The sequence below is a fragment of the Corvus brachyrhynchos genome, unplaced genomic scaffold (assembly GCF_000691975.1).
Source record: "Corvus brachyrhynchos isolate BGI_N302 unplaced genomic scaffold, ASM69197v1 scaffold94, whole genome shotgun sequence".
Taxonomy (NCBI): domain Eukaryota; kingdom Metazoa; phylum Chordata; class Aves; order Passeriformes; family Corvidae; genus Corvus; species Corvus brachyrhynchos.
This window is the reverse complement of record NW_008238330.1, coordinates 12,893,447-12,903,789: the sequence shown is the minus strand read 5'-3', so window position 1 is coordinate 12,903,789 and position 10,343 is coordinate 12,893,447. Positions and strand designations below refer to the sequence as shown.

Below are 10,343 nucleotides of genomic sequence, written 5' to 3'. Positions count from 1 at the left end.
TGGAATCAACACCATGCATTAGAAGCAGGACTTGAGCTCTTAAAACATGAGAGTCTTCCTCTGCTAAAGTTAAAGCAAAGGTGGTTCAGAGGTAGCAACACTCTGAAAATCCATATGTAGTCAACTGTGAAAATGGGGCTGAAAATTAGTGTTATATATAGGTAAAATATGTACCATGTAATCCTTTGCTTTTAGCTCAAGACTTAAAGCAGATCAGATAAACAGCTATTGTAATTACAGAAAAATTTCCCAGGCACTTAAAATTCAGATCCACTTTTTATGGTTTGAGCAAACCTGGCCAGCTCTAACTCGCAACAGTGTGTTTTTACCTCATTTGCGTAACAACCTGGTCTTCAGGATAATAGATCCTAAAAGTCATTGTCATTTCAGCCAACTGGCTATTTGTGACCCATCTAAGAATCACTAGAAATTTTCTCTTTGCATTTGTTGGATTACAATGACATACTGTTCTTTTATTTTTTTTAACAGCTAAATATTATTGACTAGAATTCTGTTATTTTTATGATGAAATGTATTTGACTTCTGTGTTGCACAGCTTGTTATCAGCTATATTGTGTATGTGACTAAAATTGAATACTGGAATACTCTTCCCTTTTAGTGTTCCCATTTGCTGCTGCAATAAATAGCCAGCTATAGCAATTACTAATGAGAACAACCAGGATTATGTTCAGATAGCTTCTCTATTTTCAAGTTTCATAACCAGCAATTACCATTACGGCTGTAACACTGCTATAGAAATGTTGGATTATTTCAATTACAGCAGTAATGTGTCTGGGTGCATTTAAAGGGGGGGGGGGTCCCCATTGCATTACATGTAAGTGAAGTACATTCAAAGGGAAAGCATCTTTATATCCATTTGAATAAAGCTTTGGTCATTACCCTTCTTTCATCAGGTGAATGTTATTATGAGACAACTGCACATAAATGAGTTGCCCCTGATCTATGTGGTAGACAAACTGGAATATTTGATTTGTTTCTATTTCATATTGAGTGTATCTCTTGCTCTGAGTTCCAAATATATTGTAGATGTACATAAATATAGGTCCAAAAGGTAATCTCCTTTTATATAAAGGGGTCATATAAAGAGAAAATAAATACAAAATAAATAAAAGTTGCTTGCTTTCCAGCTTGTTTTGCCCTAAGGTATTGAAAGAGCTTTTGGGAATAGCCTTTGAATTGGTCCTTTGCTGCTCCTGTCTGGCCAAGAACAACATTGAGTCTCTTTTCAGGGAGGTGTTTTTAGTCTTTGTTCAAAAGAGCATGACACACACCTTTTTGACTGAGTTGCAACCCACCTTTACCCTATTCTCTGGAGAATCCTGAATTTTAGTATCTGCCAGTTACTGCTCTGCCTCCTTAGGGACAGTTAGCTCAAACTGTTCCTATTGTATGCAGTATCCAAAATTGCATCTGGACCTCTCTGTCATAAATTCACTTTTTGCAGGTTAAGCACATTACCAAATTGCTTAAGATGCGGTTACTTTTACTGCAAATTAACCCAAAGGATGTGCTTCAAAACTGACTCTCCTTTATAGTGCAAGTTTTTTGCTAAAACGATCAATGGAAGCTTTTAAAATCTGGTAAATTTGAATTTAAGAAGCAGATGGTAATTTAGCATGAACCATTTGGTTTGAGAAATATATTGGCAGTAAAGGCCCAGTCAGCTTGCACTGCATTCCATCTTCCCCAACAGTGTTTTTTCCCAGAGCAGCACTTCTCAGAAATTATGTGCTTTTTTCTTTTCTACATGACAAGATATTGCAGGGATTTGTAGCTTTCCGGGGTAATTGAGTCTTCTTGGAATGGGAAATCTGAAAATAACAACAAATACTCTAGGTATCAAATTTGGAGTTTCTAAATCAGTGCTTTACAGAAGTTCACCAGAACCTGCCAGTTGTTGGCATCTCATCCTAAAATTGACAGTTTAATATTTTATTGCTGTAATGCCCAGATCAAATGAGGGGTGACATCTGTGGGTAGAGATAATACCTTTTATTGGACAAACTGGTATAGGTGAGATGAACCCCACTTGTTTGTAAGTGTGTGAATCAAATCTCAAGTGCCAGTCCTTGGACTCCCTCTGTGTGCTGAGGCACTGCCCAGCCCAGTTCCCTGTGGAAAGGTAAGTGGATATTTTCCACTGTTCCTTCTGAGCTTCTCTTCTTGAGCTGCAGCTCTTTTTAGATTTTGCCAGAGCTGGTGGCAGATTAATTAAATAGGGAATAACTGGCATAAATTCCTAGCATGCACTGGGTCACACCATGGGAATTAATAGTTGGAGCTGCATCAGTATGGCAACATTTAGACAGTTACAGCAACAGTTAAAGGTTATATTTGTGTGACACTCTGGCGTGCAAACCAGGGGTCCAGAAGCTGAAGGGAGCTCATTATGTACAACTTTAGGACCAGGTCTATATTGAGTTACCAATTCCTGCAATTGTAACTACATGCAAAGCGTGTCACAGGCATTCCACTTAAATTTGGCACCAAATTTGTATGCCTTAGACAAGCAGCAGAGTGGAGTTTTGCGGGATTTTTTTTTTTTTTTTTTTTTTTTTAAGAGGAAGAAGCTTCCATGACCAAGTAGTGAGAAAGTAAAAGACAAAGTATTAAAATCATGTACTTTTTAAAAAACCCTCATACATTTTTCTCTTTCATCTTCTCAGACATCTGTTCTCTCTTCCTTTCCTGTTCTTTCTCACATGCAAAAACCAAACGAACTTTTTGTTTGCTCTCTCTGTCATGTGAGGTCATTGTTACCTGCTTTGCTTCTTTCTTAGTAATGAACATAAGTACCCTGAGACATTAACATTGCTCCTTGGAGGACAAAATGCAGCATCTGCCATGGAGGGATCTTGATGACCCATGTAGTCCATTCAGACTGTTCTCCTTGGGTTTACCTGTTTCTTTCTTCTCTCAAAAACAGGCAGAAAGGAAAGGTACTGGGAGATGGAAGAATACGAATGAGAAAAAAAAATGTCACCCTCTTTATCTCCTCAAGTACAGTAGAAAACAAAGTTTTGGAAGTTTTATAAATATTCTCCATATGCCAGGAGTTATCGACTCCTATCTTTGTGTAGATTAGAAATGTAGTCAAAGTGCAGTGTGTCTTGTTTCTTTTTTTTTTGTTTTTTTATCATGTAGTATCATATTCTTACTGCCTAACTCTCAGATTGCGATAACCAAATTGAGTCTTTATTTTCACTTTTGGAAAATCATAGCACACCAGCTTTAAGACTTTTCTGGATTTAGTGTGATGGAGAGAACAGTTTGTCCAAAGTATGGTGTATTGTTTATGGATCTTCAAAGCAGTTAAATTTTAATCTTACAGATAGAAAGATGGAAGAAGGTAAAAATAGTTAAGAATTATATTTCTAGTGTATGCTGCATATGTTCAGCGTATTTCAGAAGAGAGTTTTGTAATGTTGGAAAACAAATGCCTGTACATATTAATTATGTGTGCTTGTCTTTTCAACAGGGTCTGTGTTTTAATGGAAGTGCCTGTGTTTTGTATCTCATTGCTGCCATTGTAGATGCATCTTCAGTTACCAAAGATCTGGACAATCACAATTACAACAGCTGGGCAGCTTCTTCAGTGAGTTCATTTTTTGTTTAAGTCAGTTCTATGTCCAATAAAGCTATAGAAAATGAAGGCTTGTTGGAAGTGTGGGTTGAAGTTGCAGGTGTTCTGCATTTTGAAAAGCTGCAGTGATACAGGTCACACACAAAAGCTATAGGTAGCTGCAATTTAGTTCATAATTTTTAGAGATGACTCGAAATTCCACCAGGAGATGACAGTCACATCAGAAAAGGCAGTAATGTTTTTAAGATCACACTGATTTCTTCCTCCCCTGCCCCCATTTATGAGTAGCTCTCTGGCTGAGGTCAGAGCCTGCACGTCAGAGCAGACAAAAAAGATTGTGAGCATCAAGTCACCTCAGTCCACTTGGACAGCTTCAAAGGCAGTTTAAACTAACTCAGCTAACTCTGCACATTTATGGATAAGATGCATTCAGCTTTCTGTGGGCTGAGCCATTGTCCACGTTGCCCACACAGCACCTTGGGGAAAGCCCTGGCGTGCTATTGCTGTTTCCACAATGATCTTCCTGTTACGGCTTCAACTTTTGGTAGTCTTTCCTTTGAGTTGTGAGGGCAATGCCTGAAAAATCAGGTAACTTCACAGTTTTTTAAAGTGGATGAAATCACTACTTAGTTTGATATTACCATCTTACTACTTAGATTTAGAAATCCAAAACAATCAAAGTGGATGAAAAATAACTTAAAACAAAAAAGGAACAGAAAAAAGCCTTGTCACTCTTTGAGTTAGGTGAACGCATTCAGTAGCAAAGTTAAGGGAATTGTAAAAGAACTTTTTGCATGTTGTGGCAAAAGTAGTCAAATTCAATTGTCCGCAGGAATTCCAAATTACTGAGTGTTCATGCTGCTACAGTTGTCCTCCTGACTATTCACAAATCCTGTCTGAAGCTTATTTTTTATGGCCATGAACACAGGAACTCGAACACCTGCTCTGTTTTTGTCCTGGGAATTGGATCTCTATATCCCTGTCATTTCAGTGGTGTTCAGGGTCTTCTCCCCTTGGCAGTTTGTACTACAGATCTGTAACTCAGCCACTGCAGCTGACAGGAATGTGCTTGCTGCTAGATAAGCTTCCATGCTGATTCAGGTTTTATGCAAAATGCATGAATGTTCATGGTCTCATGGGAGGTTTGCATTCTCTTCTAGTACTTCCTAATAATGTTTATCTAATGCAGTGTCTAAATAAACTATTAAATGTGGATTCTTGCTTTCCAAGTTCATTAAGAGTTTCATGGATAGAGAATTTAGCAAATCATCTATCCCCAGTAGTCATTCTGCTAGAAAGATTTTAGATGAAGCTTTTATTTAATAAGAAACAAAATAATTGGGAAAAGAAGAACGCTACAGTTTTTTATTGTAATAAGATTTTATATCATCATCTACAATTTTTGGTGTTACAGATTAAATTTGCATTAGACAATACTCACCAAGGGCCCTCTGTTGAAAGGCTTAGATTTCCTGCCTGGATGAATGCTCAGCAGTGCCTACCCAGGCCAGTGATGGCATACAAGCCAGGAACAACTGTAGAATCATAAAATATTTTTAGGCTGGAACGGACTTTTTGGAGGTTATCTGGTCCAACTCTCTCCCCTCCTACAGCAGGGCTAATTCATATCAGGCTACCAGGACCTTGTCCACTTGAGTTTTGAGTATTTTCAAAGATGATTATTCCTGTGTTTGATTACTCACACTGTGATTTTTTTTTCCTAATATCTAATTGAAATTTCTCGTCTTGTAACTTGTGTTTGTTCCTTCTTGTCCTGTCACTGCTCACCTCTTAGAAAAGTGGTGTTAATCTTATTTGCAGTGACAGCTTTGTTTGATTCAGTTACCAGCACAAAACATTCTGGTATTGTCGTTAAGACCATGTTGAATATTGTCTATTTTGAACAACATGCAGTGGTTAACAGGAACTTAAGCACTAGTGCTGAACTGGACTTTATCAGTACAGCTGAAATAAATCTAGCCTGCTATAGAAGGCTTATTCTGTTATCGGTTTCTGACAAAGCGGTAATATGACAGTGTGGTTGCTGTCACTGTTATTTGCACTGAGGAGTATCTTTATTCATCAGTAGAGGACCTCTGGAATTGGTAACCATATCAGTAGTGCTGTTTGAGAACGTGTCTGGGCCTGCATTTGAATCCAGGTTTTCTCTGTAATCAAACAGATGCACTCTGTGCCATGCAGAGGTACAGGTGGGCTGCAGGCAATTCCTGGGACACAGCAGAGCAGGAGCGTTAACTCGAACTCACGTCGTGCCACAGACAATCCCTCAGGATCTAAAAGCAGCGAGTATTAGATTGGTGGCAGTCCAGTCTGCAAGATCCATACTGAGGCAGTATAATGAGGAATTTATAAAAGAAGTTGAAATATGTCATGTTTTGTCTGCTCCTAGGCCCATATTTCTATACGTAGCATAAGCTTACTTTTATACAGTGTTGACTGAGATGGCCACACAAGTACAAGGAGGTGAGAGTGTGCCATTGTAGTCAGCTTGCTATTTTCCTTTTTCCCAAGTCCCATAACTGTTTCTTTTTCTTAGAAATGACAGTGCTCTCAAATATATTTATTTCCTAATCTTTTTTTCCCCTCTCTCTACAGTTCTTTGCCTTCGTGGTTACCTCCTGCTATGCTGGAAATACGTATTTTAGCTTTATATCCTGGCGATCACGAACTTTGCAGTAAATACCTTGTTAAAGTGAATTCTGTAGTGTAAAGTACCTTGAGGATTATTCGCCTTCGATGAAAGATTGGAAGAGGAGTGAGGTATTTTTGAACATTTCTGTTAGAATTGACACAATATAAACTGAGATCAAATGATTATTTATAATAACGCCATCTTTAGATACATTTAACCCTGACTTTGTACCATATAGTAAAATTTCATATTGCTTCTTTTAAAATTAACACGGTATTTTTCTAGCCATTGTATAGTTGTTACTACTAAACCTTTAATAAATCTTATGCAATGTGCCACGTTTGTAAATGTAACTTTTTAAATGATGCAGGTATACTTTTGATACTGAATGCTACCAAAACTGATATTGTATCATTATTATGTATGAAAAGTGACGTGCAGAAAAAAACACCTGAAAGTTAAATAAATAAATAAATGGTCCAACTGTGCTTGTTTTGTAAACTGGGAGTAGAAGCTTGCTTTTTAAATTTCTTGTTCAGATTGTAATATATACTACTAAGAATTCTGACAATCCTGTCAGTGCGCATATTCTAACAGCTTCTCACATCACAAGGTTGCTTTTGGAGCCTGTTACTGTAGGTCTGAAGCTGAAGAAATATTGTGCCTGGAACACATTATCTTAACAGGTTTCTCAGATCCAACAGGCTCCAAAGCAGGAGCCCAGACAGCACCCCCTTAGTGCTTGGTGCTTAACTTACTGAGGGTATCTCAAATCTCTGGCTAAAGGTAACACTTCTTGTTTCTCAGCAGACTGTGGCTGTTTGGGTTTTCTTCTCCTCAGATTAGGCCATTAATCTGTCTTATTAAAAACTGGCCTTTAAATCCTATTAAATGGCAGAAAGATTAAATCCATGGAAGAACTGTCAAGACACCAGTGCTAGAAGCAAGGAATTTCCTGCCTCCTTTCCTGTCTACTGGCATCATCTGCAACTTTTTAGTTTAACAAATGAAGTTGATGCTCATATTTAAATAACTTTGACTCAAACAGAAGTATGACAGTATATGACTTTCAAAACAGATACCTTTGAAAATTACTTTCAAATACAAATTACCTAAGGATTTTTTTTCAGGAATTATGTGGTGAGTGAAAGGTTAGGATTATTTTGTGATGTTATGTAAAGTTTTCCTCATTAAAAACTACTGGTGAACCTTTTATTCTTGGATTAAGAAGATTTGGACTCCCCTCTAGTCTTCAAAAGCTTATTTGGTTGATAATATATGGTAGTAGAGAAACGTTACTGCTAAAAAAACCCTTCTTTATTTCTCCTCGTAACTAAATGGTGTGTGGTTACTTACGTATGCGCCTTGCAGAAGATTTATCAGCAGAGAGCTAATTCCGTTCTCGATCACATGTTTTTTTCCTGATTATCTGTCAGTCATAAGATTTCAGTGTGAGGGAAGCCAAGATATTATTTTAAAACCTGTATTTGTCTGTAAATTGCATTTGGCCTATACAACATAGGTCAGACTGTCTCCTGCTTGCTAAATTTATCCAGCTGTGAGAAGGAAGAATGTCTACCAACTCTGCATTTTATCTACACAGATAAAATGCGTCATTAAAATCCCATATGCTCTTTTCCATCACTGGGAAAAAAAGAATCAAAGGCATCGAAATGATCCAAGTGTCAACTGATAAAATGTGATTAGAAATATAGCCAGAATTAAAATTTCATCAGGGATTTCTCATCAGTAAAACGCTTCAGTAGTAGTAATAGAAATTCTTTCTCAGTTGCTATTTGATGTATCTATTTCAGCTCCAAAGGATGTGACTGTGTTTGCGCAAACATTTCAAGATTTTGTAGTAACTGCAATGGTCTGGTCGAAACTGATAACCCAGACATGATTTGTGGACAGAAGCAGTAAGAGGGAGTAGAGCTAAGAGAAGTTCTGTGTTTCATCTGGTTTACCTATAACTGCCATGGCAACTGTGTGTTACATGTCAGAATACACCCTTTAATGTAAGATAAAACCAGATAAGGAATGATTCTGGTAAAATATCTCTTGTTCTCTGAATCTTCAGTGCTGATCCTCAAGGGAAGATCTGCAGAATGACTTCCAAAGACAAATCTGTCCGTTGAATCCTTAATTCTGAGTTTAAAAAATACATACTAGGCAAAAATTTGCTTTGTGGTTGGCCTTGTTTTTTTTTTTTCTCCACAAACCATAACTTACCTGCCTTGCTCTTTCCTTTTAGAAACATAATTATCTTACTTCCCATGCTCTTTCTCATGTGCCTCATTTCTCATCTGTTGCCCAGATACCACCTGTCTTGTTTTTCAATTGTTCTGAATATCTAGTTGAAATTGGAGGAATCAAGCACAGACTGAGCATTCCTTCTGAAATTTGCTCCTCCTATTTCAGGCCTGAAGAAAGGCATAAGCACCCAAAAGGTTATCTTCCAGTGCACTAGCCTTAAATACTGATTTGCAAACTATGAGTTAATGCATTCGTATATTCTAATATTGATAAAGAAGATAAGCTAGCTGTGGTTTATCACATAACAATTAAAACAAGGTTTGTATCTGCTGTAGGTTACTACTCGTAAGATTGAAAGAAGCCTTAAAAGAACAACTGGTAAGTGATGAAGTCATTAGTGAAATTCTTAATACAGATATTTAGAACAATAAACAAATTGCTATTCAACTTGCAAAATGAAGGTATTTGACTTATAAATAACTTGTTTCAGACAGTCTCTGAAAAATCTAAGTCACTACATAAGGGTACTTGATGTCAACTTACAGCCATTAATTTTAATTTACTAAGGGGCTGTCAGTACCTTTCTTCATCATCATACACGATGCACTTAACAAGTTGAAGTAATTAGCATGAGAACTATAATAAAAACTTCAAATGCAGTAGTGTTAGATGGACTTTGTCCCAGTGCTTCACAGAAGACACCTGTATTGCTAGGTAGAAAATATGACTGTTATTCTATTTGTGTTAATTTAATTTATTTCTGTTTCACTGGCCTGAACTCAGATCAGCAGGGCACCAGTCACATACACACTTTCAAAAGAAATAAAGAGCTAAAGAAGCTGAACCAGCAGGTAACACCCCCCCACCCCCCCCATTTCTTAATAGGAACTGAAGAAGTTACTGGAACCTTCCTCCACAGGGCTTATAGAAGCGTATAACCATGCATGCTTCTGAATAGGAACTGTAAGGAGAAGGGGGGGTGGGGAAAGCAGCTGTTCAAAACCGGAACAAATTGGTTTTTTCTCAGCAGCTAGCATTTTACTCTTGTGGCGGTAGCCAGTGCTGTAGCTTTGATATCTAATGGCATGAGATAAAATGTGGGGGGACAGGCAATACCTTTTATTGCAACTACAAGTTGGCTTAATAGAAGTCCAGAACTATGTACTGCTTAATTTAGTAAGGACCATTGCCCACAATGGCAAACCCATTTTGCTCAAGTAAACTGCTTACACTACGGCCTTATGTGCGTTGGGGGTCATCTGGGCTTACATGTCTTCCCTCCTAGGACAATTTTAGTTGCTGAAGGAACTAGTAAATACTAAATATGAACAGAATGTGCATTGTAACTGCAGAACAAAGCACCAGAAGATGGGGTTACTACTCCAGTGAGTACAAAAGTGGCACATGCCCAACTCAGAGGCCCGCTATTACCTCACTTGTCAAAAAGCAGAACAAGTTATTTTTAAACTTGAGGAAATACATAGCCTCCTTTGCTGCGTTTTGGTAGTATCACGGCATGATTTAATTCAAACACTGGGCCTGAGACATCTGGACAGTCATTACAGTTTTACCTGTTGCTGCTCATTTAATGCAAATGGTTTTTATCTTTTATGAGATCGAGAATCAGAAGGTTCGGGGGGCGGGGGGCGGGTTTTGGCAAGAATAAGTGCCGTGTGGAAAGATGCTGTTTGCAGCTGTACCTCCACAGCGAAGCACCGGAGTAGGTCCCCTCCCAGCGCACCACCGACAAACTTTGACGCCCGGCGGGGTTTGTCACTGTCCCCGCCAAGCTGCTCCCCGCTGCGGCGGGCGGGGCCGGGTGGGGGTCCC

At 38.2% G+C, this 10,343-nt stretch overlaps 1 protein-coding gene across 1 annotated transcript in view; it reads left to right on the top strand.

Moving 5' to 3' along the window:
* The window catches only part of CMTM8 (CKLF like MARVEL transmembrane domain containing 8), a 7,279-nt gene extending 524 nt beyond the window's left edge, over positions 1–6,755 (top strand). Inside the window, exons 2-3 of the mRNA XM_008633999.2 lie at positions 3,500–3,616; positions 6,221–6,755. Of these exons, the coding sequence (XP_008632221.2) occupies positions 3,500–3,616; positions 6,221–6,304 (201 nt within the window). The 3' untranslated portion in view covers positions 6,305–6,755. The remainder of the gene's footprint in view (positions 1–3,499; positions 3,617–6,220) is intronic.
* The last annotated feature ends 3,588 nt before the right edge of the window (positions 6,756–10,343 follow it).